The sequence below is a fragment of the Mesoplodon bidens genome (assembly GCF_964165515.1).
Source record: "Mesoplodon bidens genome assembly, chromosome: 9".
In the NCBI taxonomy this organism is placed as follows: Eukaryota; Metazoa; Chordata; class Mammalia; order Artiodactyla; family Ziphiidae; genus Mesoplodon; species Mesoplodon bidens.
In genome coordinates this window covers 84,851,879-84,879,435 of record NC_138166.1, presented here as the reverse complement: position 1 = coordinate 84,879,435, position 27,557 = coordinate 84,851,879, and the positions used below count along the sequence as shown (strand labels likewise).

The 27,557-nt window shown below is 38.0% G+C and overlaps 1 protein-coding gene across 5 annotated transcripts in view; it reads left to right on the top strand.

Moving 5' to 3' along the window:
• Positions 1-27,557, top strand: part of CEP41 (centrosomal protein 41) — a 49,174-nt gene that overhangs the window by 6,003 nt on the left and 15,614 nt on the right. For 3 of the 5 annotated variants that reach the window (XR_014016643.1, XM_081243926.1, XM_081243925.1), the window contains exons 2-5: positions 7,829-7,892; positions 19,901-19,948; positions 24,152-24,213; positions 25,474-25,543. Coding sequence is in view for 4 of the 5 variants with exons in the window: in XM_081243926.1 (XP_081100052.1) it covers positions 7,829-7,892; positions 19,901-19,948; positions 24,152-24,213; positions 25,474-25,543 (244 nt within the window). In the remaining variant the exon portion in view is untranslated. Of the gene's footprint in view, positions 1-7,828; positions 7,893-15,721; positions 16,599-19,900; positions 19,949-24,151; positions 24,214-25,473; positions 25,544-27,557 lie in introns of those variants that run through there. The other 2 variants (XM_081243928.1, XM_081243927.1) reach the window with 2 other exon arrangements.

The following is a 27,557-nucleotide window of genomic DNA, read 5'->3' as shown; positions in this document are numbered from 1 at the left end:
ATTTGTTCAATATGCTGTCTTCACCCAGTAGGCCATGACCTGTAATTATTTTATTTGCTTGTTTATTTTTGGCATACTTACAGGAAGATAAGATAGGACCTTGTCTGTACTGTGCCACTGCCTAGCACACAATAATTGTTCCTTAAATATTTGTTAAATGAGTAAATGAATATATCTGCGCTGGGAGAAGTCAAGGCTAGAGTTCACTATTTGGAAATTAGAAGCATGTAAATGGAATTAAACCTAATGGCTGACAGAGAACCTATAGATTAAGAAGATGGAATCCTGGGGAACACAGTGTTTAAGTGACTGACAGAAGAATCATCCGTATGTGATTGGAGCATTAGGAGAGAGAGCTGTTACTGAAGCCAAGTAAAAGCTGAAGGTGGGACTATATAACAGTGTACAGAAAGGTCAGGTAAGTTAGAGATTGAAAAGCAGCCATTATATTTAGCAATTAGGGGATCTCTGACATTGGCTAGCTCCTACAGGAGCCACAGTAGAATGATGGGGACAGTAGCCACATTGCAGTGGATGGAGGAGTAAGTTGCAGTTACTCAGTGTAGTTTTTGTTTTTTTGTTTTCTCCCAAGGAGCTTAGCTAGGGGGGACCTCCCTGGCAGTCCAGTGGTTAAGACTCCACGCTCCCACTGCAGGGGGCACAGGTTCGATCCCTGGTGGGGGAACTAAGATCCCATGTGTCGTGCGGCATGGCCACACAAAAAAAACAAAAACAACGAGCTTAGCTAGGAAGTAAAAAGGGTGGGTTGGCGTTCCAATTATATATTGGTTTCTTATGAGTCTCCCCCATATTTAGTGGCTTTAAACAACAATAGTCATTTATTTATTATCGCTTACAGTTCTGGAGGTTGACTAGGCTCAGCTAGGCAATTACTTGGGCTCTCTCATGTGGTTTTACGGACAGAAACTGGGTCTAGAGTTATCTTGAAAGTTTCTTCATTCACATTAGGCTGCTGATATAGTCTGTTGGCTGGGAACTCAGCTGGTGCTGTCAGCTGTATCACCTACAAATGGCCTTTTCCATGTGACTTGGCCTTCCTTGTAGCTTGAGCTGGGTTCCAAGAACAAGTGTCCTGAAAGAACCAGGTGGAAGCTGCATTGTCTTTTATGATCTAGACTCGAAGTCATATGGCATCACTTCCATCATTCACAGACCCGTCCAGATTCAAGGGGAGGGAACATAGGCCCCCACCCCTCATTGGGAGGAGTGTCAGCATCACAGTGTGAGTGGTTGGGAAGTTCTGTTGTGGCCCTCTTGAAAACTACAGTCAGCCCCAGATGGTAGCTGCTGGCAGAGTAGGGGCTGCTGCACACGCAAACATGGGTCAGGGTTGGTGTTTGAGATTGGTAGGATTGGTCCAGATTAAAACTCCCATAAACAAAAATCCCTTTAAAGTTGACACCTAGTCCCTTTATATTTTATTGACGTCCTCTTTATACAAATGAGAGAAGTAGAGAAATTTTGAACAAAATATATAATGGAATTTTTTTTAGTCCTTAAATGTAAATCTTACTACATAGGTTGCAATTTCAATGTGAACAACCTTGTGAGTTCCATTTTAAAAGAAGTGGGAAGTCAGAAAAGCTCATTCATTTTTGAATGACTTGTGATTCAGACAATCTCCCTCATTTTTTTAGTGATTTTCCTTCAGAAAAATCCCACTGTTGACTTCTCATTCTTCTCCCTTTTCTACAACATCCATGTATTCACAAAGCCTGGTCTCACTTTGCATATATTAGTAATCTACCAAAATACTCCTTTGATTGTGTGGCTCATATCTCAGTGTTTCTGATATCTTCCATTGTCTTCAGGGCCTAGTCCAGACCCTCAGCCTAAATTCAGGGATCTCCACCTGGTGCCTACGTATCCATGTCCAACCTTACAGCACAGGATTCCATATACCCACCGTTCTTAAACGTTTTGGGGTTATAGACCCCTTTGAAAATTTGGTGAAAGTCAAGGACCCTTTCCCTAGAAAAATGTACATATACTCAAAGTTTTACATACAGTTTCATGGGACTCATGGACCTCCTAAAGCCCATCAGTGGACCCCATATTCAGAACCCCTGCCTGAATGAGGCTGCACAGTAAAGTGTTTAAGAGTTCAAGCTCTAGAGCCAGACTGCCCAGTTTAATTCCAGGTTCTACCACTCTTACCAGCTAACCTCAGGAAGTCACTCCACCTCTCTATGCCTGCTTCCTAATATATAGAATGAGGATAATACTAGTATATACCTTATTGGTGGTCGTGAGGATTGAATGAGATAATGGAGAGAAATGCTTAGCTGAGTGCCTGACAACATAGTTAAGTGCTCAATAAACGTTAGCAGCAATTTCCTTTATTGTTGTTGTTGGATCTTCTCCAGCAAATAGAACAATTTGCCATTCTTTAAACATGCTTTTAAAGTGGCCTTGCTATTATAATTTCCTCCACTTAGAATACTTTTTCCATCCCTTTTCCCCATCTTTTTATCCACAGAAGCTCAACCCTTAAAACACAGCTCCAGTGCCATTTCTTCCATGCAGCCTCCCTTATCACCCGCAGTGTGAGAGCTATCTTTTTGTTTCAGGTTCCTCGAGCCCTCGACGTCTGTGCTGCCCACGGGGCACTAGCACGCACACTGCGTGTTGCTCAGCTCTCAGAACCATTGCCACCCATTTGGTGTACTTATTGTTCTCACACTGGAGCAAGGCCTTGTAGCAGGTACAGAGGTAGAGCCTCTGTCCCAAGTGCAGGCAGTGAGGAGTGTTAATGGTACAAAGTGCTGTGACGGTCCAGGCAGGGAAGAGATTTCTATCTGACTGGGCCCCCCAGAGGAGGAATCTTCCTGGAAGATGTGTTTGTGCTGGGTCTTAAAAGCCAACCAGAGGTTAAAGAGCAGGGATGGGGTGGGTAGACAGGGAGGGCGTTATCTTTTGACCCTCCCTAGAGATGTAAGCCCCCAAAGGGCTTCTGTCATTTTTGGTTGCTTTAAAGAGCCTGTACGAGTACCACAAACATGAACTTTCTCAACTTTCTCCCTTCTCCTGTTGAACTTCTTCATGACCACCTATCTTATTTCATTATCTTAAATATACGTCCAAAGCTGCACCTTCCACCTGGGCTCTGGGCCTCATCCTTTCCCACTCCCTTGTTTTCATACCTGCCTGCTTCATTTGCAACCTCGTATCCAGCCCATTAGCTTATAAACATCCTCAAATCTCTCCTTTCTTCAAACAACAAAAACTATTCCTTAGCAACTCTGAAGGGGGAAAAAAAAGACCATCTGGCTACTATCCTCCCTTCTCATAACACTCAACCTGCTGTTTTTGCTTCTGCTCCTGTCAATTTACTGTAACTGCATCCAGCAGGGTCATCAGCAGTGTCCTGGTGTGTTCAATCCAAATTCACTTTTCTGTTTTCTCTCCCCTGACCTGCATTCTTGTTCGCTTGTTCATATTTGACCTCTTGTTCTCTGACTTGACAACACTGATCACTGCTGACCATTTTCTTCTTCCTGAAACTCTTCTTTAATTCTCATGACCCTCTTTCTTCTGGCCTCTTGCAAGTTTCACCCACAGTGCTTTTCTCCACCTGACCGTAAATGTTGTTTTTTTTTTTTTCTCAGCCTATACACTCTCCAATGGTGATTGTGTCCATTCCCATGGCTTCCCCCAAATCTTGTTTTTTCGAGTCCAGAAATCTCTCCTGATCTCCAGACCCCCCAGATAGCCAGCTTACCACTTCCGTTTTGGATAACCCACAGATACCTTATATTCAAAATGCCCCAAACAGAACACATCATGTTTTTCAATATATGCTTCCTGCATAAGTGCCTTTTTTGGGGAATGGTATCACTGTCCTTCCCCTGTTACACTAGTCAGTTTTAAAGATTTTATATCTTAAAGACTTCTTAAAACTGTCTCCCTCTCCTCATCTCTACTGCTGCTTTCTTAGGACCACAGATCCTCCGAGCACAACCTCTTACCTGATCTTTGTGCCTCCATTCTTGACTATGATCCTGTTGGTTCTCCAGAGTGCTGCCAGAGTGGTCTTTCTAAAATGGAAATAGAATCCCATCCCTTCTCCCTAACCTTCCTCAGTGACTCCCATCATCTACACCAGGGTTCCTCAACTTCAGCACTATTGACATTTGGGGCCAGCTAATTCTTTTTTGGGAGTTGGGGGTCTTCCTGACATTGTAGAATGTTTAGCAACATCCCTGGCCTCTACTTACTTGATGTTGGTAGCACACCCACCACCCAGTTCTGACAACCTAAAATGTCTCCAGACATTGACAGGTGTCCCCATGAGTTGGGGGAGCAAAATTGCCCCTGTTTGATCCACAGGATAAAATCTAGGTTTCTTAGCATGGTTACAAGGCCCTCTGTGTTCTGCCCCCGCCTGTCTCTTCAGCCTCATTTGACCCCATATTGCCCACTGTCCCCCAGGTCTATCAGTTACCAGGAACCATGTAGCTCCCAGCCAGCACTCCTTTAACTTGACTAACTTTCTCAGCCCTCGGATTTCAGCTCAGAAGTCACCCCTCAGGAAACAGTTCCTGACTCTTTTAGTCTGGATTAGGTGCAATCTTACATGCTCCTGTTGCACCCCCTGCTTCCCTCTGCTTGTTCATCATGCAGTGTGACGTCTGTTCACTTGTCTCTCTTCCCAGCATCAGCGAGAGCTGGATGGGAAGGACTGTGTTTTGTTACCTCTGTGTCCTTAGCACGGTGGCTTACTCCTAGTAGGCATCCAGTAAATGTCGACTGAATGAATTGTTGGTGCTCAATAAGGCTTTGTTGAGTGAATGAATAGTCCTCCTTGAAACAGCTGCTTTTCTCAGCTCTTTCACTTTCCACCATTCCATCCTGTTTATGTAATTGAAAAAAAGCTAGTTGGTCAGTAGGTCAAGAAACAGTCACCCCCAAAGCAAGGATTTTAAGGAAAAAAGTCTGGCAGTTCCATAAATTCTGTGGTGCACTGCGTAGAGTGGAACACAAATAGTTTTACGTTATGGTTGGTACCAGAAAGTCAGGAACAAGAATTTGGACCAAAATGGGAAAATGGGAAAGAAACACTACATTTTTGTACTGTAGCATATGGATTTCTCATTAGTCTATGTAAGGGAAAACCGGGGGTGGGAAGGGCTCAACGACTGCAGCTGTCCACACTCTCTCCCCCCATCATTCTGCTGCCACCACACCTGGTCCCCAGAGAGACCCTCACTTCTTAGCTATGTTGGCTGAGGTATGGACAAATCCCCTTGGTTCAGCAGAGACTAGCCTGGAATCTTTCAAAGGAGCTTTGCTAGGAAACTAGTGGGAAAAACAAAACAAAAGTAAAAACAGGAAACAGCATATAGAAACTACAAAAATACAGAGGGGAATTATAAAAATACAAAGGAAGGAAGGAAAATGAAAGAGAAAAAAGAAAATCCCTTAGCTTAAGATAACTAAATTCTAGTTTTAGCTTTCCTAAATTTACCAGGCACACGTTTTCCCCTGGGTTTTTTATTTTTGTTTTGTTTTGCCACAATATTGCCTCCCTCTGAAGAACTCATCCTACAGTCCCCCTTTTCAGTCTTTTGAGTATTTTCCTTTTCTCACTTAAGAATCTTCTCTTTCTTCATCTAAGAAGGAGTTGGAATTGGCATTGGTCACTTTCTCTTACCGATGGCGGATTACTGATCAGAAGGAGAAAGGAGCTTTCCAGCCTTTCTCTGAGGATAAAGAAGCTCAGGGGTTCTACTTCTGAGGACCAATGCTAAGCGTCCATGACAAAGGTTTTACTTGCCTGGGGTGAAATGAAAAACACAGACAATATCAATGAGTTTTTTAGTAGCACTAAATGACTGACCTTTTTATTCTGGGTTTTTTTTTCTTTATTACTTTGTAAGTATTAAAATAGCAGATGGTAGTTGTGAGGTTTTGCTTTGTTTTTGATGTCCCTGTCAAAATTAAATGTTGATAATTCTCTGTAGGTACCCCAGTTTTAAAAAATTCTTCCTGGTCTCTGAAATCCAGAACTCTGACCAATAGATATTCTGTAAGACATTGAAGTGTACCCTATTTTTTTTTTATGCTTTGTGGGTCATTTGAAAAGGTATTTTAATATGTAAATTTATTTTTCAGTCCTCCAACAGGACGTGCTGTAGTTAACTATGTTTTCAAGGGCAAGTGATACAGGTTTTAAAGTTTGATGTTCTGTTCTAAGGAACTATGTAGTTGCTATAATAAAATCCTCATTCTGGATATTCATTTATTGGTTGAATATCAATAAATGTGCCCACCATGTGCTAGGTACTGGGTGAAAACAAATTTGAGTAAGTTATTGTCCCTGACTTCAAGGAAATTCTAGACTATGGAAGAAGGTCGAGGTGTGAACAATAGTACAAGATGTCAGTACTCTAGGAACCAGAGAGAAAGTACCTAATTCCACCTTGGACAGCTTTATAGAGGAAGCGAAGTGTTACCCATGAACAAGTTGAGGAAAGGCATTCTAGGCAGACATTTGCTATGACTGGAACCTGAGTGAGTGTGGCATATTTAGGGAACATTTGGGCAGCTTCAACTTGGGAACATGTGGGAGAGTGGCAGAAGATGAAGCTGGAAGGCTTTGCCCAGTTTTAATTTCCTTTTCAACAGCTACCTGTTACTGAACATATACTTTTCATACTTGTAGTCCAGAAAAAAGCCTGAGCAAGAAAACTGTATTTTGTAATGTTTTTATTCATTAGCCTTCCCTCACTTAATGCCTTTTGAAAATACCACTGAGGGCTTCCCTGGTGGCGCAGTGGTTGAGAATCTGCCTGCCAATGCAGGGGACACGGGTTCGAGCCCTGGTCTGGGAAGGTCCCACATGCCGCGTAGCAACTGGGCCCGTGAGCCACGACTACTGAGCCTGCGTGTCTGGAGCCTGTGCTCTGCAGCAGGAGAGGCTGCGGCAGTGAGAGGCCCGCGCACCGTGAAGAGTGGCCCCCGCTCGACGCAACTAGAGAAAGCCCTCGCACAGAAATGAAGACTCAACACAGCCAAAAGAATAACTAACTAACTAAATAAATAAATTTATAAAAAAAAAAAAAAGAAAATACCACTGAAATTTAATATGGGTAAATGCCTCATACTTGGATTCAGAGTTTACTCCCAGAGCGTAGGACAGGGGAGACCTGACATAGCATTTTGCTGACCATAAACTTTCCTTGAGCCCATGATACGCCCCAGCTGCCCCGAGAGCAGATGCCATCGTGGTGACTTCTGTGGAGCATCAGACTTAAGGCAAGCAGCGGGTCCTGGCCTGGCAACATCTGGGCACTGTGCTCAGGTCTGCGTGCCACTTTTTAGGGCATGTGTGGATAAAATCTAGAGGGTATCCGAGAAGATGGCCTACAAACCATCATGTAAAGAGTAAAATTAAAAAGAACAAGAGAGCTGCCTTTAGTTATTTTAATGGATTGCTTAAGGCAGGATGGAATGGCTTATTCTGGGTTGTACCAGTGGACTGGATGGAAAGTAGATCAATTTTGACTCAGTGTTGGAAATAATTTTTAAGAGCTTTTTTTCCTAATTACATAGCGCTATGAGATTATTTTGACAAAACATGGAAATGTTTTGACAGAAACATGATAACCATCTTCACCTGTGGAGATACTGTAGTGTGAAGTGTCCTATTTGAAGGAATGGTTGGACCTCTAGAGCTCCTTCCATCTTTAAATTCAATGAAATTTTAGCATTTGTTCTAATTTTTAAAGTATCTTATCTCTTTCCCAGCTTTGCCACCCTTACCCTTACATTAACCCAATTATTTGTGAATTTTCTTATTTTTTAGTATCTGACCAAAAGGATACCACAAAACCCAAGATATCAGCATATCAAGTCAAGACTAGACACTGGTAAGTAAAGACAAGAAAATAAAAACTTTAAAAAAATCTAATAGCCGATTATTGACAAAAAACAGCATGTCATGCCTGGTATAAATCATAGCTAAAAGTTTCTTACTGTCTTGGCTGATGTTTTTCTGAGCTCAGGACTTATCTTTGAAAGCTATTTTTCAGATTATCATTAAAAATCTCCATTCACATAATTGAGCTTACTATAAATTGAGAAACTGATAAAAACAGTGTTTAATAAGTTCCAGGACTGAGGCTAATAAATATCAGGACGTCAGCCTCTATTTTGGAACACCTTAAGTATCTTCCTTAAAACTGGGATCAGTAGATTATACTTGCATCTGTTTGTTCAATTCCATATTTGCACAGTGCAACTACATGCAAAGTTATGGGCTACAGGACATGTAACGATGAGTGTGAATTGTGATTTTTGTAATCAACGAGCTTAGATTCAAGTGGAGTCAGACAGACTTGAATGAGTAACTAAAATACCAGGCAAAATTAAATTAGTGCTGCAATTCAGGTAAAATGAAATTTAAGAGTGCATTACTGCTTATTTCCATGCTGTTGACATTTTTCAGTGTCATGATGAAAACCACTCCCCAGATCCCTGGTGGATTTTCAGTCTTGTGAGATTTTGGTTGGTTGTTTAGTTTTTTTCAACATCTTAAAGTCTGCTGTGGAAAATCCATCCTATTAAGATGGTTTTGCTAGTGGATGGGGTACCACATGCCTTTAGCAATACTGAATTTTCTACCAGTAACCTCAAGACAACTGAGAAAATAAACTGGGATGTTGACTTTGTTTAAATCTCATTCATTTTGTCTTTCTCTTTCTCCAGCCTCCTTCAAAATTACAGTCTTCTGTTCTGCATGTTTCCCCAAATAAAATAGACTTAAATGTTTTAAATGAACCACATTTGCAGATACTATTTCTTGGGACCTTTCTTTCAAACATTTTTGTGCTGTACAGATATTTATCCTTGCAAATATCCTGTTTGATGGGAGGTAAAAAATGTTATCTCTGTCTTTGAGGAGGAGGAAATTTTAGTCCAGAGATGATGTGATTTACCTGAAGTTCAGTAAAGGAGATAGAACTAGGATTTGTGTGCAGGATGAGGAAGTCGATGTTGGAGACCTGGTGTGAAGTCCTGGGTACTGTCACTTTGGCCACGCTGTCCCAGTGCTTCCTCCAGCCTCATTTCTTCTATCACAAATGCCTTCAGCTCCTGCCTCTCTGCCTATCTCCCTTTATTTGCAACTGTGACCCACCTTTCTGGAATAAGTTATTCTGAGAGGGAAGTACTTTGATTAAAAATACCATATTTTCTCTGAGCAGTACGGACAACGTTTTAAAGACTGCTTAATGCATTTCTTTTGGAACCTTCTTAAAATTAAAATTTGTAAGAGCTGAAGTCTTTTTCAGATATATAGATTTGTCTATAGCTTCATTTTTTTTTTCTCCTGGAAGTTGAATTGAGTTTTGTGAGTGAAAACTGATTTCTTTCCCTTCAATTCCTCAGTTCATAACCAAAGTTTGACTCAATAATGGTACCTGAAATTAATTTCAATTTTTTGGAAATTGAGATATTTCTATTTGCTTTTTATAATACAAAGTAATTGCCTATCTCCTTTTATAGTTTGAGGTTTTTAATCTAGTATTTTTGCTAATTAAACTTTTTATTTTGAGGCAATTGTAGATTCACATGGAATTGTAAGAAATAAAACAGAGATTCCTTGTACCCTTTACCCAGTTTCCTATAGTAACATCTTGCAAAACTGTGCTGCGCTATCCCAACCATGATATTGACATTGATAAATACAGTCTGGCTACAGAACATTTCCATGACCACAAGGATCCCTCATATCCACTTTCCACCCTCACCTGTGCCTTAACCTGTGGTTACCACCAATCTGTTCTCCATTTCTATAGTTTTGTCTTTCACAAATGCTATATAAATGGAATCATACAATATATAAGTTTATGGGTTGGATTTTTCCATCAGCAAATTCTCTGGAGATTCTTCCAGGTTGTTGCACGTATTAGTAGTTCATCCCTTTTTATTCCTGAGTAGTATTCCATGGTGCATTCCATACATGCACCACAGTTTAACCATTTTCCTGTTGAAGGACATTTGAATTGTTTCCCCTTTTTGATTATCACAAGTAAAGGTGCTATAAACATTTGTGTACAGATTTTTGTGTGAAAATAAGTCTTCATTTCTCTGGGATTAGTGCCCAGAAGTGCAATTTCTAGATTGTATGGCAGTTGCATTTGTAGTTTTTTAAGAAACTGCCAAAATGTTTTCCAGAGTGGCTGGACCATTTTACATTCTCACCAGCAGTGTATGAGTGATCCAGTTTCTCTACATCCTCACCAGCATTTGGTGCTGTTGCCATTTTTAATTTTAGCCATTCCGATAGGTGTGTAGTAGCATATTATTGCCCTTGTGATTTGCATTTCCCTAATGACTTACAATGTTGAATATCTCTTCCTGTGCTTGTTTGCCATTTGTGTATCTGTATACCTTCTTCAGTGAAATGTCTGTTCATGTTTTTTGCCTGTGTTCCAATTGGATTGTTTGCTTTTTAATTGTTGAATTTTGAGTGTTCTTTATATATCCTAGCTACTAGTCCTTTGTTGGATACATGGTTTGCAAATAGTTTCTGCCAGTCTGTAGCCTGTCTTTTCATCCTCCTAACAGGGTCTTTCAAAGAGCAAAAGTTTTCAATTTGGGTGAAGTCCAGTATATCAGTGTTTCCTTTTATGGATCAAGCTTTTGTTGTCAAGTCTAAGAACTCTTTGCCTAGCCTAGGTATCAAAGATTTTCTATATGCTTTTTTCTAAAAGTTTTATATTTTAGGTTTTACATTTAAGTCCATGATACATTTTGGTTTAGGTTTTACATTTAAGTCCATGATACATTTCTGTATAAGATGTGCAACTTAGATTGAGATTAATTTTTTGATTGTGGATGTCCAATTGCTCTAGCACCATTTGTTAAAAAGGTTACCTTTCCTCCATTGAATTGGTGTGTTCACCTTTGTCAGAAACAAGTTGGGCATACTTACGTGCATCTATTTCTGGGTTCTGTATTCTGTTCCATTGATTTATGTGTCTATCCCTCTGCCAATACCACAGTCTTGATTACTGTAGCTGTATAATAAATTGGATACTTAAAATTGGTTAGACTGATTAGTCCCACTTTATTTTTCTTTACAAAATTATTTTAGCTACTCTAATTCCTTTGCCTTTCCATGTAAATTTTAGAATAAACTTGTTTACATTTACAAAGAAATATTGCTGTACTTTTTTTGTATTTATTTTATTTATCATTTATTTTTGGCTGCATTGGGTCTTTGTTGCTGCGCATGGGCTTTCTCTAGTTGTTTCTTTCATCAGCATTGTATAATTTTCAGCATGTAAATCCTATACATGTTTTGTTAGAGTTACACATAAGTATTTACTTTTTTTGAGCAATTGTAAATGGTATTGTATTTTTAATTTTGGTGTCCATGTGTTCATTGCTAGCATATAGAAATATAGCTTATTTTTTATATTTATCTTGTATCCTGAGACCTTGCTAACTCATTTATTAGGTAAAGGAGAAATTTTTTTGGTAGATTCCTTGGGCTTTTCTATGTAGACAATCATGTCATATAAAAAAAGGCAGTTTTATTTCTTCCTTTCCACTCTGTATGTGTTTATTTCCTTTTTGTTTGTTTGTTTGTTTGTTTGTTTGTTTTTTGTGGTACATGGGCCTCTCACTGTTGTGGCCTCTCCCGTTGCAGAACACAGGCTCCGGATGTGCAGGCTCAGTGGCCATGGCTCACGGGCCCAGCCGGTCCGCGGCATGTGGGATCTTCCCAGACGGGGGCATGAACCCGTGTCCCCTGCATCGGCAGGCAGACTCTCAACCACTGCGCCCCAAGGGAAGCCCGTTTCCATTTTATTGAACCTTTCAAAGAACCAGCTTTTGGTTTCATCAATTTTCTCTTTGTTTTTCTGTTTTAAATTTTATTGTTTTGCTCTTATCTTTATTTTCTTCCTTCTGCTTATTTTGCTCTTGTTTCTAGATTCTTGAGGTAGGAGTTTAGATTATTGATTTAAGAGCTTTTCTCTTTTTTAATGCATGTAGTTAGTGCTGTAAATTTCTCTCAGCACTGATTTAGCTGTGTCTCACAAATTTTGATATGTTGAATTTTCATTTTCATTTAGTTCAGTGTATCTTTTTATCTCCCTTAAGACTTCCTCTTTGATTCATGGATTATTTAGACATGTGTTGTTGTTTTATAAATTTATTTATTTATTTATTTATGGCTGTGTTGGGTCTTCGTTGCTGCGCACTGGCTTTTCTCTAGTTGCGGTGAGCGGGGGCTACTCTTTTTTGTGGTGTGCAGGCTTCTCATTGTGGTGGCTTCTCTTGTTGTGGAGCACGGGCTCTAGGCACGTGGGCTTCAGTAGTTGCGGCACATGGGCTCAGTAGTTGTGGCTCACGGGCTCTAGAGCGCAGGCTCAGTAGTTGTGGTGCATGGGCTTAGTTGCTCTGTGGCATGTGGGATCTTCCCGGACCAGGACTGAACCTGTGTCCCCTGCATTGGTAGGTGGATTCTTAACCATTGCGCCACCAGGGAAGTCCCGTGTGTTGTTTAGTTACAAGTGTTTGGAGATTTTCCTGTCATCTTTCTGTTATTGACTTCCAGTTTGATTCCATTGTGGTTGGAGAATGTACTCTGTATATTTTAACTTTCTAAAATGTATTGATGTTCATTTTATTGCCCAGGATATGGTCTATCTTGGTATATGTCCCATGGGCACTTGAAAAGAAGCATAGGTTTGCTTAGTGTGTTCTTTGTTTTGTCCTGATAGTCCAAGACTCCTTTTATCTTTTCCTTTCTAATTAGAGAACTTCCTTTAGCCATTCTTCAGGATAGGTCTGCTGGTGACAAATTCTCTTAGTTTTCATTCATCTGAGAATGTTTTGATTTCCTTTCATTCCTGAAGAGTATCTTCTCTAGGTATAGGATTCCAGGTTGGCAGTTCTTTTCTTTCAGCACTTGAAAAATATTGTGCCACTTTCTTCTGGCCACCTGATTTCTGATGAGAAATCTCCTGTTATTCAAACTGTTTTTCCCATATGGGTAAGGTGTCATTTATCTCTTGCTGCTTTCAAGATTTTTTTTTCTTTAGTTTTCAGAAGTTTAACCATGATATATCTTGGTGTGGATTTCTTTGGGTCTGTCCTGTTTGGCATTTACTCAGCTTCTATATAAATCTGAAGTTCATGTCACTTGCCAAATTTGAAAAGTTTTCAGCAATTATATTTTGAGTACATTTTCAGCTCCAGCCTCTTTCTGGTACTCTGATGACATCTCATCACAGTCCAGCAAGGATGGAAATCAAGGCTCCCCATCTGGCCTTTGCTGGCAGTTAAGGGTAGGACATAGCTTTTCTGTGGAGTGTGGCTGGAAAAAGGCAGTTATTATCTAATAGTTTTCTGTCTGCTGTCCTTTGGCTGGAGACAGCAGGCTTTTGTTAGGGATATTTTTGGTCTATTCGTTGGTATTTCTGGGTTTCTGGCTTCTTCAGCTCCAAGTCTAGTGTATATGAGGCAAAAAACAAACAAACAGACAACACCCAGGTAACTCAGCCATTATGTCATTCCTCGGGTCCTGAGGTCTCTAACCAGTCTGCCTTCCTCTCTCTACCTATTAGAGTCTTCTTATGTTTGTTTTATGTATAATGTACAGGATTTTTTTAAATTGAAGTATTGTTGATTTATAATGTGTTAGTTTCTGGTATACAGCAAAGTGACTCTGTTTTATATATATATATACTATATATTCTTTTTCAGATTCTTTTCCATTATAGGTTATTACAAGATATTGAATATAGTTCCCTGTGCAATACAGTAGGACCTTGTTGTTTATCTATTTTATATATAGTGGTGTGTATCTGATAATACCAAACACTTAATTTATCCCATCTAGGATTTTTTTTTATTCAATCTTTTTTTCTAATTGGTGTGTTTTCTTAAATTGAGATATAATTTACATATCATAAAATTCAACCTCTAAAAATGTACAATTCAGACATTTTTAGTACATTCACAAGGTTGTGAAACCATCACCATTATCTAATTGCAGAATTTTTTTGTCATCCCATAAAGAAATCCCATACCCAAAGTAATCATTTCCCATTCCTTACTTTTACCAGTTCGTGGTAATCACTAATCTATTTTTTGTATCTATGAGTTTGCCTCTTCTGAACATTTCATATAAATGGAATCATACAATATGTGACCTTTGTGTCTGGCTTCTTTCACTTAGCATAATGTTTTCAAGGCTCATCATTGTTGTAGCATGTATCAATACTTTATTCCATTTTAGTGCCAAACAATATTCTTTTATACAGCTATTTCACATTTTGTTTATCTACTTATCATTTGGTAGATGTTTGGTTTGTTTACGCTTTTTGGCCATAATGCTGTTAAAACATTAGTGTACAAGTTTCTGTGTGAACATACGTTTTCAGTTCTCTTGGTTGATGTACCTAGGAGTTGAACTGTTGGTCAGACGTTAACTCTGTGTTTAATTTTTTGAGGAACTGCCAAACTGTGTTCCAAAGTAGCTGCACTTTACATTCCCACCAGCAGTGTAGGAGGGCTCTTTTTTTCTCCACATCCTCAACAATGCTTGTTATTGTCCATCATTTTGATTATAGTCATCTTCGTGGGTGTGAAGTGGTATCTCATTGTGGTTTTCATTTGCATTTTCCTAATGAGTAATGATGTTGAGCACCTTTTAATGTGCTTATTGGCATTTATATATCTCCTGTGGAGAAATGGCTATTCATATCATTGGTTTTTTACTTGGGTTATTTGTCTTTTTATTATTGAGTTATAAGAGTTCTTTTATATACTCTGGATAGTAGACACTTATCAGGAGTATAATTTGCAAATATTTTCTCCCATTTTGGGGGTTGTCCAGGGATTTTGTTGTACTTAGCTGGAGGAGTAGAGAAAAGTACATCTACCTCATATTCCTGGAAGCAGAAGTCTCCCAAACTAGTTTTATAATACCTTTGGAAGGGCCAGAGTATGCTTCATTGCTTAAAACTCAACATATTTTAAAGTCAGTGTGTGAGAAATCTAATTCTAGTTTCGATTTTTTGTTTGTTTCAGATTTAGAAATTATTTTAAAGTCAGTTTAAGGGAAAGATTTTAATTTTTTTTCTATTTATTTTTGTGACTTACCTCCCTGTGTATTCAGTACAGTGGCCTATGGGTTATGAGCCAGGATACAGATCCCTTTAACCCTCTGGAGAGCCATCAGGGCTTGAGACAGCTGAAACCTCAGCATTTTGTCCAAATATTATCACTTATATATGTCTGCCATGAGGTGAAAAGTGTGAGGAGTCCTGGTTATGAAAACACCAGAGTGACTTTAAAGGTCAAGTAAAAGTAAGAAACTCCTGTCTGTGGTATGATTTTAAGCTCTGCAGTCAGAGCAGTGGAAATAGGCACGGTAATGAGTGAGCATTTCTCATTTCTAGGCTAAATAGATGGGTCTTTAATCTTTTCTTACCAAACAGTGAGCAATTCAGAGTTAATCACAAGAAATCAAGAATTTCGTGGCATCTCCTGTCTTCACCCAAATCACCTTCTACTGAGCTCTTCAAAGACTGATATCTTCTTCCTGGGTAAAGATAATTTTTTATTTCTATCCTTCTGATGCTACTTCTCTTATAAACTCAAACACCAGTGTATAGCCATGGCTAGAAATATCAGAATTATTTTGAACTTCAAATATTTCTTTTGTTCCATAGGTGCCTGATTGTATCTTACCAGCTCCCCAGCATTGCCAGACTGTGCCATGAATGGATTATGCTTCCGATGAAATCCCTGACGGCGTTTTGTTCAGTCTCCACTTCAGGGTTCTTGTGTATTCTCAAGCACCCTCTCTGGGTTTCTGCTCTGTAGCACTGCAGGCTGATTAAGGGACACTTTCCAAACCACAGGGCTCTCCCTTTGTTAGTCTCCTACACTCTTTCATTGCTGGCATTATTCTCTCATTTCAATCTATATTCAATCTAATTTCAGGTTTCTTTAGCTTTCTAAAATTCTGTAGACTATCTCCATTCAGTCTTTTCTAGCCTTTTTTTATTTTTTAGAAATTCACGTTAGTTTTCTTATCTCCATACAAACTAGTCATTTCCTTTTTTCTTAGTCTTTACTTTTCCTGAATATCTGCTAATAGCCTTGATCTTAAGCACTCAAACTCATTATAGACTAGGTACTCTTCATTTTTATTTGGTATTTAATTCTGTTTCTTATGTCAAAGGAAGAAATGTATGTGAAAGCCTTTTACAAACCAGAAAGCACTAAGCACTCGTATAACTTACTGAGATTAACAAAGGACCACTGTGCCTCTTTTCAAGCTTTCTGCTCCTTCTGAGCAAAAAGAACTTCTCCGTAGAGGAGGGAAATATTGAAGAAAAATAAAGCAATGGAATTGTCTCTTAGCAACTGAGTTCGTGCCTTATAAATCTTACCCACTTTAGATTACTGCTGCTCAAAATCACTTGCTTTTCTTACTGGCTCAGTTAAAATAATGTTATTAAATTATAGGAAAACAAAGGAAAAAATCTAATGAATGAGTCACTCAGTTCGTCGATTGTGCTCTATCTTTGCTTAGCACTATTGATATAGTTGAGTTGTCTCTTTCTCTTGATTCCAGTTGTAAAACTTTTTTATATATCTTTTGTTGCAACTTAAATTATAAACTAAGTAGAAGCTAAATACCATCTTATACATTTCTAGGTTACCTGAGTCCTGAAATATAGGTCATTTAAGTAGTATGTAACATATATGTACTATATATAAATCAGGTTGGGCATAGCTTAGAGAAAATCAGGTACCCAAAAACTCAAACCAAATTGGGGTGTGATTATTTACATTATAATATAATTCATTATAAGGATTCTTCAGCTAGTAGATCTTCATAGTATTTTTCATTTAGCAAACATTTTTGAGTGCCTCCTATGCTAGACAATGGAAAGGATAAAGATATTGTGTGTGTGTGTGTGTGTGTGTGTGTGTGTGTAAATAGTTGTTTTGGGCTGTCAGTATAATAAGATAGATAAGACTTGCGCACAAATAAGGCAGTACAATGATAAATGCCTTGTGAGTGGTAAGCCGAGCGCTGTAGAAGTTCAGAGGAGGGAAAGGTCACTTCCAGCTGGGTGAGCTATTATAATTACATGGGCAAGGTGACATGTTAGAGAACCAAAGACTAACAGAGATTTTGTCAAGTTTAGTAATTAAGGCAAGATTGAAGAGGTAGGTAAGATGTTGGTGCCTTCACGAGAAGAGCAAGGAGTTTAAACTTCAGTCAGTAAGTGATGGGGAGCCGCTGACTTTTTTTAATCAAAGTATTGTCTAGGAAAATTTATCTGGCAGTAATGTGTAATCTTAATTTTAAAAAATTAGTCTGTTGATAGTCTTTTAGGTGCCTTACTTTTGTGTAAAACAAAAATGTGTTTATAAATAAGTCAATTATAGAATTGATTCATTTGTATTCTTTTTAAAAGGTAGTCAAAAAACTATACTCAGATGAAATTAGATCCAGTAAGATGAGCTGCTTAGTTAAGATATAAGCAGTATATGAAGTGGGATAAAATACTACTTTTCATACTTTCTAAACTCATTTTTAGAGATTTTTTTGTGTCAATTAGTCATTTCTCCATTTGAAGCAATGCAGAAATCCTCCATATTCTTTTTCCCCCCCTCTACTTGGATAGAATGAATGGCTGTAATGAAAAGAGCTTCTTATCAATAGCCCTCTTAGATTTATTCTTAATTTAGCCAAGTATTTGTACACCTCTGCAAAAGATTTTGTTTCTCTGCCTTCTCCTTTAGTGGGAAAAATAATCAGTAGGAATGACAACCTACCTCACAGGGTCGTTGTGAGGCTCCGCTTGTATGAAGATGAAGTGTTGTGTAAATACTCCGAAAATGTTGATAACTGACTGAGAAATGGATTTTAGACATGTTGTTAGTGGAAACTGCTATAGATTGGAAATGCAGTGTTTTAATAATAAAGACTATATAATAAGGTTGGCTGTTGTTTTCCGTGCACAATACGCCTCAGGGAATTTAGAGCATAAAATGGTTCCCACCCAATACTCTAAAGGAAGTAACACTTCCTACATATTTACCTCACAGTGAAATCATGTTTTTAAAACAGCACAGCCAGAGAATGATATGTTTTTGTGAGCCATATGAGAAAGCAGGAGGTTGGGAGTACTAATCTTGACTTAGTTACTAACTTGCTGTGTCACTGGACAAGTCAGTGATCCTTTTTGTACCTCAGTTTTTGGACGATTCTGGAAGGAGGCATAAAGCTTCTCCAGCCAAAAGAAACTGACTGCCACATCAACAGCCTGGCACTGTAAGGGACTCAGGAACATATAACCAGAAGCTCCTATGTAAAATAGTTTAAGAATAAGACTGTAGGACGCTGAACAGCACACCGTTTGCCCTATCTTCTAACCCCAGTACTGACCAGTCGAGTTCCCGCCCAAGTGCAGAGATGCAGGGAAGAGGATGTGAGTCTGGGAAGGATTCATGGTTTCTACTGTGGAGATCTGGTCACATCTCAGGTCCATTATAGCCTGAAGAACCTAGAAAAGATCATATTTTGTTCTAATCTTGGTCTTTAGTGCTATTTCGACTTCTGAGATGTTCTCAGTGTCTGTCTTGAGGAGTCTCAGCTTCTGAGCAGCCCTGACTAGTGTCATGTCTCTCTGAGCTTTTGGAAGGATACGGTCTGGGTCCAGGACTACACTGAGTCCTGCTTTTTGGTTCTGATCTGGGGACTGTGTGTCTTCAGACGAAAAAAAAATTTTAACTCAGTAGAATTTTATTCTATAATGAATTCATGACAAGGACTTAATAATAACAAATGATATAAGTTGTTTTTTGAAAATGTACTTTGGGTTTCAGAGCAAGGATTTTCTTTCTCTGCTTCTGACCTAAACATGAAGAAAAGTTCAGAATAGTGCTTGAAAACATCAGTTCATGCCATTAATTGGAAGCATTTCTTTTACCTGAAGTTGTGACTGAAACTGACTAGCTCCTCTCAAGGCTTAAAAGTTAGGAGCACAATTTTAGAAATGAGATATTATTCTGAATGTTTTCCTCTTTTGCTGTACCTTTCAGGTGCCAGATAGAGCTTGCTGTGCTGAATTGAATCAAACTGAAGCATGCCTAGTAAAAAATAATAGCCCCTGGCTTGAGAACCAGACTTTAGTTCATTCGGAAACCAGAAGGATCCTGGCCCAGTTTTAATGCATGAAAACTCTCCAAACCACCTTGGCTAGAGCCTAGTGTTGTAGAACCAGGCCATAAAACATGAGGGTTGAGGACTCTCCACAGTGGTGGGAATCTGCTGTTATTTCTCAGCAAATCAAATCCACAGTGAATACTGGTGTACAGACTGTGTGGTCTAGTTCAGGCTGCAACATCAGCATGAATAGTGGAAGACCAAGTTCAGGAAAGAGAAGGAAACCACAAAGATTAAGTGAAGAGGAAAGGGTTGCTTGGGTAGGCACAACGGCACATTTTAGACATTCAGAGGTCATTGCTTCTTCCTCTTCCTCTGCATATCTTCCCCACAAAAAGCTTATGGGGGGGATAAATGGAAGAGGAAAGGCTTAACTCAAAAGAAAAAAAAATTACATGAAGTGATCATTCGTACTGCCTGGGGGGACTTAATGTTTATTGGGTGTGCACCTCAGCTTAACACATTTGACCAGAACATTTCCCTGGATTTCTTACCTTTTAATAATGCTGTATAATCCAAAAGACTATTTACTATGTCTGATCCATTTGTCTACTGTAATTCTGTAAAAGCAGAATGGGAAGGCTTAGGGAATACTTGTACTCCATTCGCAGTGTTACTCATTTTCTTCCATGAAAAGCATAGCTAAAATCCTCCTTCTCTTTTTAGGTAACAGTATGACTAAATACATTGAGAAGCTAGAAGAGATCAAAAAAAGTGAGTAACACTACTGATGGTTTGGGATAATGGAACCCTGTAGTTGCTCTACAAGTTGGTTATTAACAAGCCTAACCACACTCTACAGCTGACACACACACAGAGCAATGGGAGTCAGGTGAGTGTGGCAGGTGCCTAGAAGGATGTGGGAAACACTGTGTGCCATTCTGGTCAGCTGCTAAGATTGTGGTCTTTGAGTCTGAGTTCTACCTGACTTAGATCCCATAGGAGATATTAATGTTGGAATGTGAAATAACCTCTAGTGAAGCACTGAGAACCCAAATTTCTAGTTTCATTGTACTGCAGTCTTTATGACCTTTATTCAAGCTACTTAATCTTTCCTATTTTATTATTTTCTCTATACCTGGGATAGGAGTAATAATAACTTATAACATTCTTTTGAGTATAAATTCGACAGTATTCATGAAAGACTTAGCGGTGTAAGAAAGAGAGAGCTTATTCTTAAAGTGGTGTTATACATTATAAATTCATTGCAGTTGGCTTTCTTTTAATTAAAAATCATATTTCATGCACATCCTTTTAAAAAACTAATCTTCAGCAAAGATATGCTTCTAGTCATTGAGTGCACTGCGCTCGCACAATATCATAATTTTTCAATCTGTGTCCAAAACAGATGTAAAATGTACATATCAAGTCTAGAATTAGAGAAGTAGGAACATCTATTTTCTAAGATGGATTTGTTCATAGCTTCAGTAGGAGAACCCAGTGCTAGGGCAATATTGAGCTAATGGCAGCGAAGAGGTACTCTGATTGATAGCAGTTCAGGACTTGGCTCTGGTAATATATATCTTCTGGGAAGAGAATATTACAAATCCAAAATTCACCAGAACTTTTGTTTTTACACAGCAGGCCTTTTAATTTAAATGATAATGTTCCTGTTCCTTTTGAATTGCTGCAGTATTGAGAAACCCCAGACAATAGATCTGGACTCAGGAGCAGCTTCTTGCTGACTCTGTTAATTGCCACATTCAACTACGAGGACTGATGCTATAGACATTTGTTTTTTAATGTGTGATGGCGCAGTATCCTTTTCTTCTTATATATTTTATATTTTAAACATTTTATGCTATATATTTTAAATGTTATATATCTGTAAAATACTTTAAGTATATATATTTTAAGTGTATATTAAAATTTTAAACTATGGAAAAAAATCTTGTTTACTCACCTAAACTTCATTGTTGTCGTCCTTAATTCATCCACGGCAAGCAAAATTCAACTGGCCTGCTTCTGTCTTGGTTTGTAGCCTCTTTCACTTCCTAAGCATTTGTAGCTGAGTGTAAGCTCACCTGTTCACACCAAAATTTGTCCCATAAAAATTGTCCCATTCCACCCAGATTGCTGAAACCCTGTTTAAAACAGTTCTTAAAAGCACAATGTGGTTTCTTTAATATCTAAACTTTAAATGGAGCTTATCTCCCAAAAGAAATACCTGTGGATTAGAGTCCTTGAAAATGCTTACTTCATCTTCCTTCTTTAGAAGGTGTGGGCTTCCTTTTAGTAAGACAGCAGGTTCCTCTCACCTTTTACACGCTTTGTGCTGATTCCCTGACTAGAATTACTTCAGATTCTGGTTTGGGATCTATATTTTGGAAGGTATTTCCTTCTCTTTTCCCATCTTCTGTTGTAGGTGTTCTTTTGGGTCAGAAGGGAGGAGAATATTGCCTTGTTTCATGACACCCTAAACCCGTCACTTTTCTCGGATTACCTTAGACGCCATGTCTTTCTGTGAAATCACAAACCTTGTGCTGTTACTTCCTTTGATTTGTCTTCCACTGTGAGCCCAACTTCCCTTTGCTAATAATGTGTTTTAACAGAACCCTGAAAACGCAGAATTCCTTTGTAATCTGAATATTCTTTCAACTCTGCCTGGGGAAAATAGACACACTGTGTCTATTGACCATTCACAAAGCCCATTCTTGGCTTCTAGTGGTTAGATGACACTAGTTGGGCCCAGTGTGAAACATCCTAGATAGTTAGGTCTCTGTCCTTCCAGTAACTCGAGAGAGACACACTTAGATTCCAGACTTACCAGAGAAGCAAAACTTGATAACATATCTGAAACTAGGATTTTTTGTCTCCATCACAGAGTTTGGGAGAAGCTATAGTAGCAGAAGCTCCATTCTTAAAGCTCTGTTCGCCCTTGCAAGGACAGACTGTCAGAGCTTTCCAAGTTATCCTTTTTATAAAATTTAAAACTTACTGTAAAACGTCTAGCTTGATCTTTTATCTCTGAGTAATAATGTCAGAAAGTCCTAATGATGGCTGTCCTTCTAAACCAGAACCAGGTATGTAGAGTTCAGGCTCAAATGTGCATTGGGATTTCTAGTGCTTATGAGAGGATGCTAGAAACTATGATCATTAGAAAATAGCAGCACCTGTTTTCTCATTTAAGGTGATTTCTATTTAAAGGGGATTTTAATGTATACCTTTTATACTTAGAATGTGAAGAATTGGAGAAGTATTTCAAACTATGTTACTATACCAAAAGAATATCAGTGGATAAATGCCACAGTGCAAACTACTTTGAAAGCTGTTGACTGTTTTCATTGGCTGATTTATTGCCATTTTGCTTTACGTAAATGACTTTTGGTGGGCAAGTTGGTGGCAATTGAGAGAAATACTATAGTCGTTCACTTGCACTTTTTAAAGCTTCTGCTCAGCTTATTCGGGTCTGCATCCTGGTGGGTTTTAGAAGCTCCTTTGCATCTTGTATCTAGAAGAAGCTGTTTTAAGAATTTTCTGGAAGAAAGGTCAATTTTTAGCCAAATTGCTATCTTTAGGACATTTTGGAACAGAGAAGCTTTAATTCCCATAAGAAAGAGTCTTGTTATATTTACAGAAGGGCTGTTTTTAAGGTAATATCATTTCCCGACTCTGAGTCGCAAGCTATTTGGTAAACCAAGCTAACATTATCCTCCAAAGTAACTATTTGGTCTGTGCTAGTTTTTTGGAAAATTCATGGAAATGATTAGTATCACCAGGTAAATAATCTTAAGTACCTTTAATCCTTTCCTTTGTTGCTAGGAGTCTTGGTTTATGAGACAGTGAAGGCCATAGTAATTATCCAGCTAACCTTTAGTAATTCCGAATAATGAGGCAGTATTTAAGGAGTCAAGGACGCCAATATATAAACCTAGAAGAGGAGTGAAGGGAAAGGGTAGGCAGGAGTTCAACGCTGAAAACTCTTCAGAACTGGCAAGTCATCTTCAGAAAAGTTTAGGGAAGCCAACTTTTAATATGCCTCGATGGGACAAATAATAAAGTGAGATTGGCTAAGTTTTTAAAAACTGTTTAATATGATATAAAGAATTATTAACACAAACAAATGCAAAAGTACCCCCATTGAGTTATGTCTCGGAATTGTAAAGATAGCACTGAGTAAATATTGATGTTTTCAGTTGATTTTTCTTTTTTTAATTGTGGTTAAAAAAACCCCACATAACAAAATTTACCATCATAACCTTTTTCAGTGTACAGTTCAGTAGTGTTAAGTATATTTACTTTGTTGTACAATAGATCTCCAGATTTTTTTCATATTCAAAACTAAATAGGTTGATTTTTATTGAAGTGGAGTTGAGGGAAAATTGATATAAGAGATTATCAGGACCAATTACAAGTTTGTGCCCAGCATTGTACTCCAGGAAAAAAAAAAAAGGGTTGGCCTGTGTCTCTAGCATAGTTTGTAACCTCAGGAATAGAACTGTACTCTTTTCAGGGCAGAGATAGAATAGTAAATGTCTTACCAGCTCTTGACCTAGGGCAACTCAGCTTCTCTGGGTCTCTGTCCTCATTTGTAAAATGCAGATGCTTATTCCCTGCTTATTCTGAAAAGGATTTAAAGGGCTTACAAAAATGCATGCAATACACTATGGTCAAAGTAAGACAGCATAGTAAGGAAAATGGTACACAAATAAAGGGGAGGGGTAAAATCATTAGACCCAAAAAGGTGGCTTATAAATTCAGCTTGAGGCTTCTTACTGGCCAAAGCAAAGGAATAAATTAAAAGGTGATATAATACCTGCCATGCTTAATTCTGAGGATATCATGAGGATCAAATGAGATAAAAGAGTGTAAATAACTTGAAATATATACCATATAACTTGATGACTAGAAAGAATTAATATCTCTAAGAAAGCAAAATAAGCCTGGAAAAAATATTTGTCCTGTTCTGCTTTTCAGATTATAGATACAAAAAAGATGAGCTTTTTAAGAGACTAAAAGTTACAACTTTTGCCCAGCTGGTAAGTTTAATGATCTTCCATTGGAATAAAGACTTTCTAATTTGTGCTGCTTTATGTGAGTATTTCTAAATTCAACTCTAGGTAGTGTTTGCAGAGGGTTTTCTTCTGATTCTTTATATTTCACCTATGAGAGGACTAATTGGTATGAAATTTTCTTTTTTCTTCGATAAGAATTTTATAAAGTAAAATGTACATTCTCCTTTTTGATCATCAAATTTGTAGTTTAGGTTTTATTTTTCCTTGCCCATTTATCTTAATATTGATAATCTAGAATTCTGGATTCTTTATTGCTTGGACATTTTTCTCTGTGGAAAGCAGGTGATCTCCCATCTATGACTGGGTTCTTTTTCCAAGTCTTTCTGCCATGGTCTATTTTGTTACTTTAGGAAAGTCGCTTTCTTCTTTCATTTGAAAATTATGGACAAAGTGTCTCTCTGACCCCCAAATAAGGGTTCCAGTGATGTAACTTAAGGTGGATGTTGGGTCTTATGAGCTAAGTCGTGAGAAGTGATTTATTATTTTTTTAATTTGAATTCTACCAAACATTAAAAAAATTTTTTTATTGGAGTATAGTTGATTTACAATGTTGTGTTACTTTCAGGTGTACAGCACAGTGAATCAGTTTTATATATATATATCCATTCTTTTTCAGATTCTTTTCCCATTATAGGTTATTACAGAGTATTGGTTAGAGTTCTCTGTGCTATACAGTAGGTCCTTGTTAGTTATGTATTTTATATATAGTGGTATGTATATGTTGCTCCCAATCTCCTAATTTATCACTTCCCCCCAGGCAAAAGTGCTTTAAAAACTGTATGTTGGGTATATAACATTGTAATCAATATAGTCATAATTACATTTATTTCTTCATTGCATGAAGAATTTCTGATACAATGCTGTTATTTTAAGTATTGCATTTTCAAGAAATAGCATGTTATGTTGGGACTAGAATATGTATAAATGCAGTTTTAAACTCTTACTTATGTTTCGTGTCCAAAATTATCCTTTTGGTCTTTTAAGTTTATTGTGTAATGTTTTAAAGAAATCTTTTCTTCTGGAATGATCATCTGCAATGTAATTACCACCCCCAAAGTAAGAAGACCTGAGATTTAGTCTCCAGTTGGGGACACTGACAGTTTCTTAAAACAGGAGATCTTTGATGTTTGATATTTCCTCATCTTTTGTTAAAAACAGAATTGCCTCTGTTTAAAGACAAACAAACATACACACTTCTACACATTTCATTCTTTTTTCTATCAGGTCATCCAAGTTGCTTCCCTATCTGATCAAACACTGGAAGTGACAGCTGAGGAGATTAAAAGGCTAGAAGGTAATGAGAAGTGAGGATATGGGGAAAATAACAAATTGACCATTTGACTGTGCTATTGTGTTCACAGGGACTTTGATGTATCTATTTGTAATTAGATTGTTACTCTCTGAGAATTGCTATCTGGTGCTTTGCTAATTCTTATCTCTTTAAAAAAGCCATCTGGTTTTCTGGCTGTAACATTTGTAGTCTTAAATGTTTTAAACGTGTTTAATATACTAATTACTTTTTTTCAGCAAATATTTTTAGTGCCTTCTATATAAGTACAGGTCACAGAATTAGGTGCTATGAGACTACAAAGATGAATAAAACACAGCTCTGCTTACATGGAGTTTGTAGCTACGAGTGTGCACTGCACATATGTATGTGTATTGGGTGAGGAAAATGATAACAGAAACACAGAATTACTAATATGACAGAAATTCACAGAGGACTAGAAGGAAACCATCGTTTGATGAATATATATTGCTAGGTACCTCACATGAGTTTTCTTATTTAATCTTCTCAAAAACTCTAGAAGGAAGGTACACTGTACAGATGAGAAGCCCAAGCCTCAGAGGTTAAACTTCTTGCTCAAAGTGAACAGCCAATAAGGAATGGACATAGGATACAAATCTGCATGTCTCTGGTAGCAGCCGGTGTCTTCTCACTGCCTTTATTGCATCCTTATGGGGTCTTGGAATGTGCCTTTCGAGAGATGCAGGGTGCTGTGAGAGCTCTGTATTTTCCAGCTAGGAAACTGAGGTAGGCTTCTTCCAGGCTTTTGAACTGGGTCTCTGCCCCCTTTAGGGGTAGAATCTCAACAGGTGCAAGTTAAGGGTGAGGCTGTCTCAGGCTGAGGAGCAGCCTGAATAAAGGCACAGAGAAGAAGTCCAAGCGTGTTTGGGGAATCTCATAATCCAGTCTGGCTGTGGTCTGAGGGAGGGGTAGGTGCGGGGGTAGGAGATAAGGCTAGAAAGATAGATAGGCGCCAGATTTACTTTCTTAAATACCAAGTTGAAAAGAAAACCTCTTAGGTGTTTTGTCATGAAAAGAATTCACAGAGTGAAGGTCTTTATTTTATCCTGAAGTCCTCAGCTGTCAATGTGTGGCTGTTTATTGAAGGGGAATGTGTTTTGTTAAGGTTGATGTAGGCCAGGAATTTGACTTCTGATTTCAAGACAAGTTTCTCAGGAAGTCTGAACACTGGGTTTGTACAACTCGACTGTCATTTCCCTGGGCTTGTTTTTGTTAGGGAGGATAAAAAGAATCTGTAAAAGACAGGAATTTATCTATGACAGATGCCTCTAACACAGCAGAGAAATAAGGGCTCTTTGTAATAGAGATAATTGAGTCTCCTCATACGAGTACTCCCAATTTTAACCTGGTTATATAAGTACCTGGATTTTGTCCTTTAATTCATTGTTGAGATTACAGCACCAGAACATATGGGCACATGCAATTTTCTCTTCTGAGATAAATTTGCAGGCTTTTGTAAAGTAGGACACCATAATGTGTGAGTAATATTAGTGTTTTCTAGTGCTCTATACAGAAGAATAACTCGGGAATGCCTGTAGAACAGATTGTATCTGTATGCGTATTGGCCAACTTTGAAGGAATAAAAAAACTCCTTTTATAATGTTTATTGTTTTTTCCTGACTTAAAAGTATATTTCTAGAAAATTAGAAAACTGTAAAAAACATATAAAGAAGAAAATTAAAATAATAAACCCTATTAACATTTTGGTCTGTTTTCCCCACCCACATCCATACTCTTTGTATATAGTTTTGTATTATGCTGTTTTCAATTAACATTTTATCATGCACACTTTCCTATGTCATTAAATAGACTTCAAAAGCTTAATTGTAAAGGTTGTGTTGTCATATAATGTCTATCCTTTGTATATGCCACATATTTAATTATTCTCCTATTGTTGGCCATTAACATTTTTCTAATTTTTCATTTTTATAAGATAATGCTGCAGTGTAAATCCATAAATGTTTGTATGGTTCTGATTTATTTCCTGAAGATAAATTGC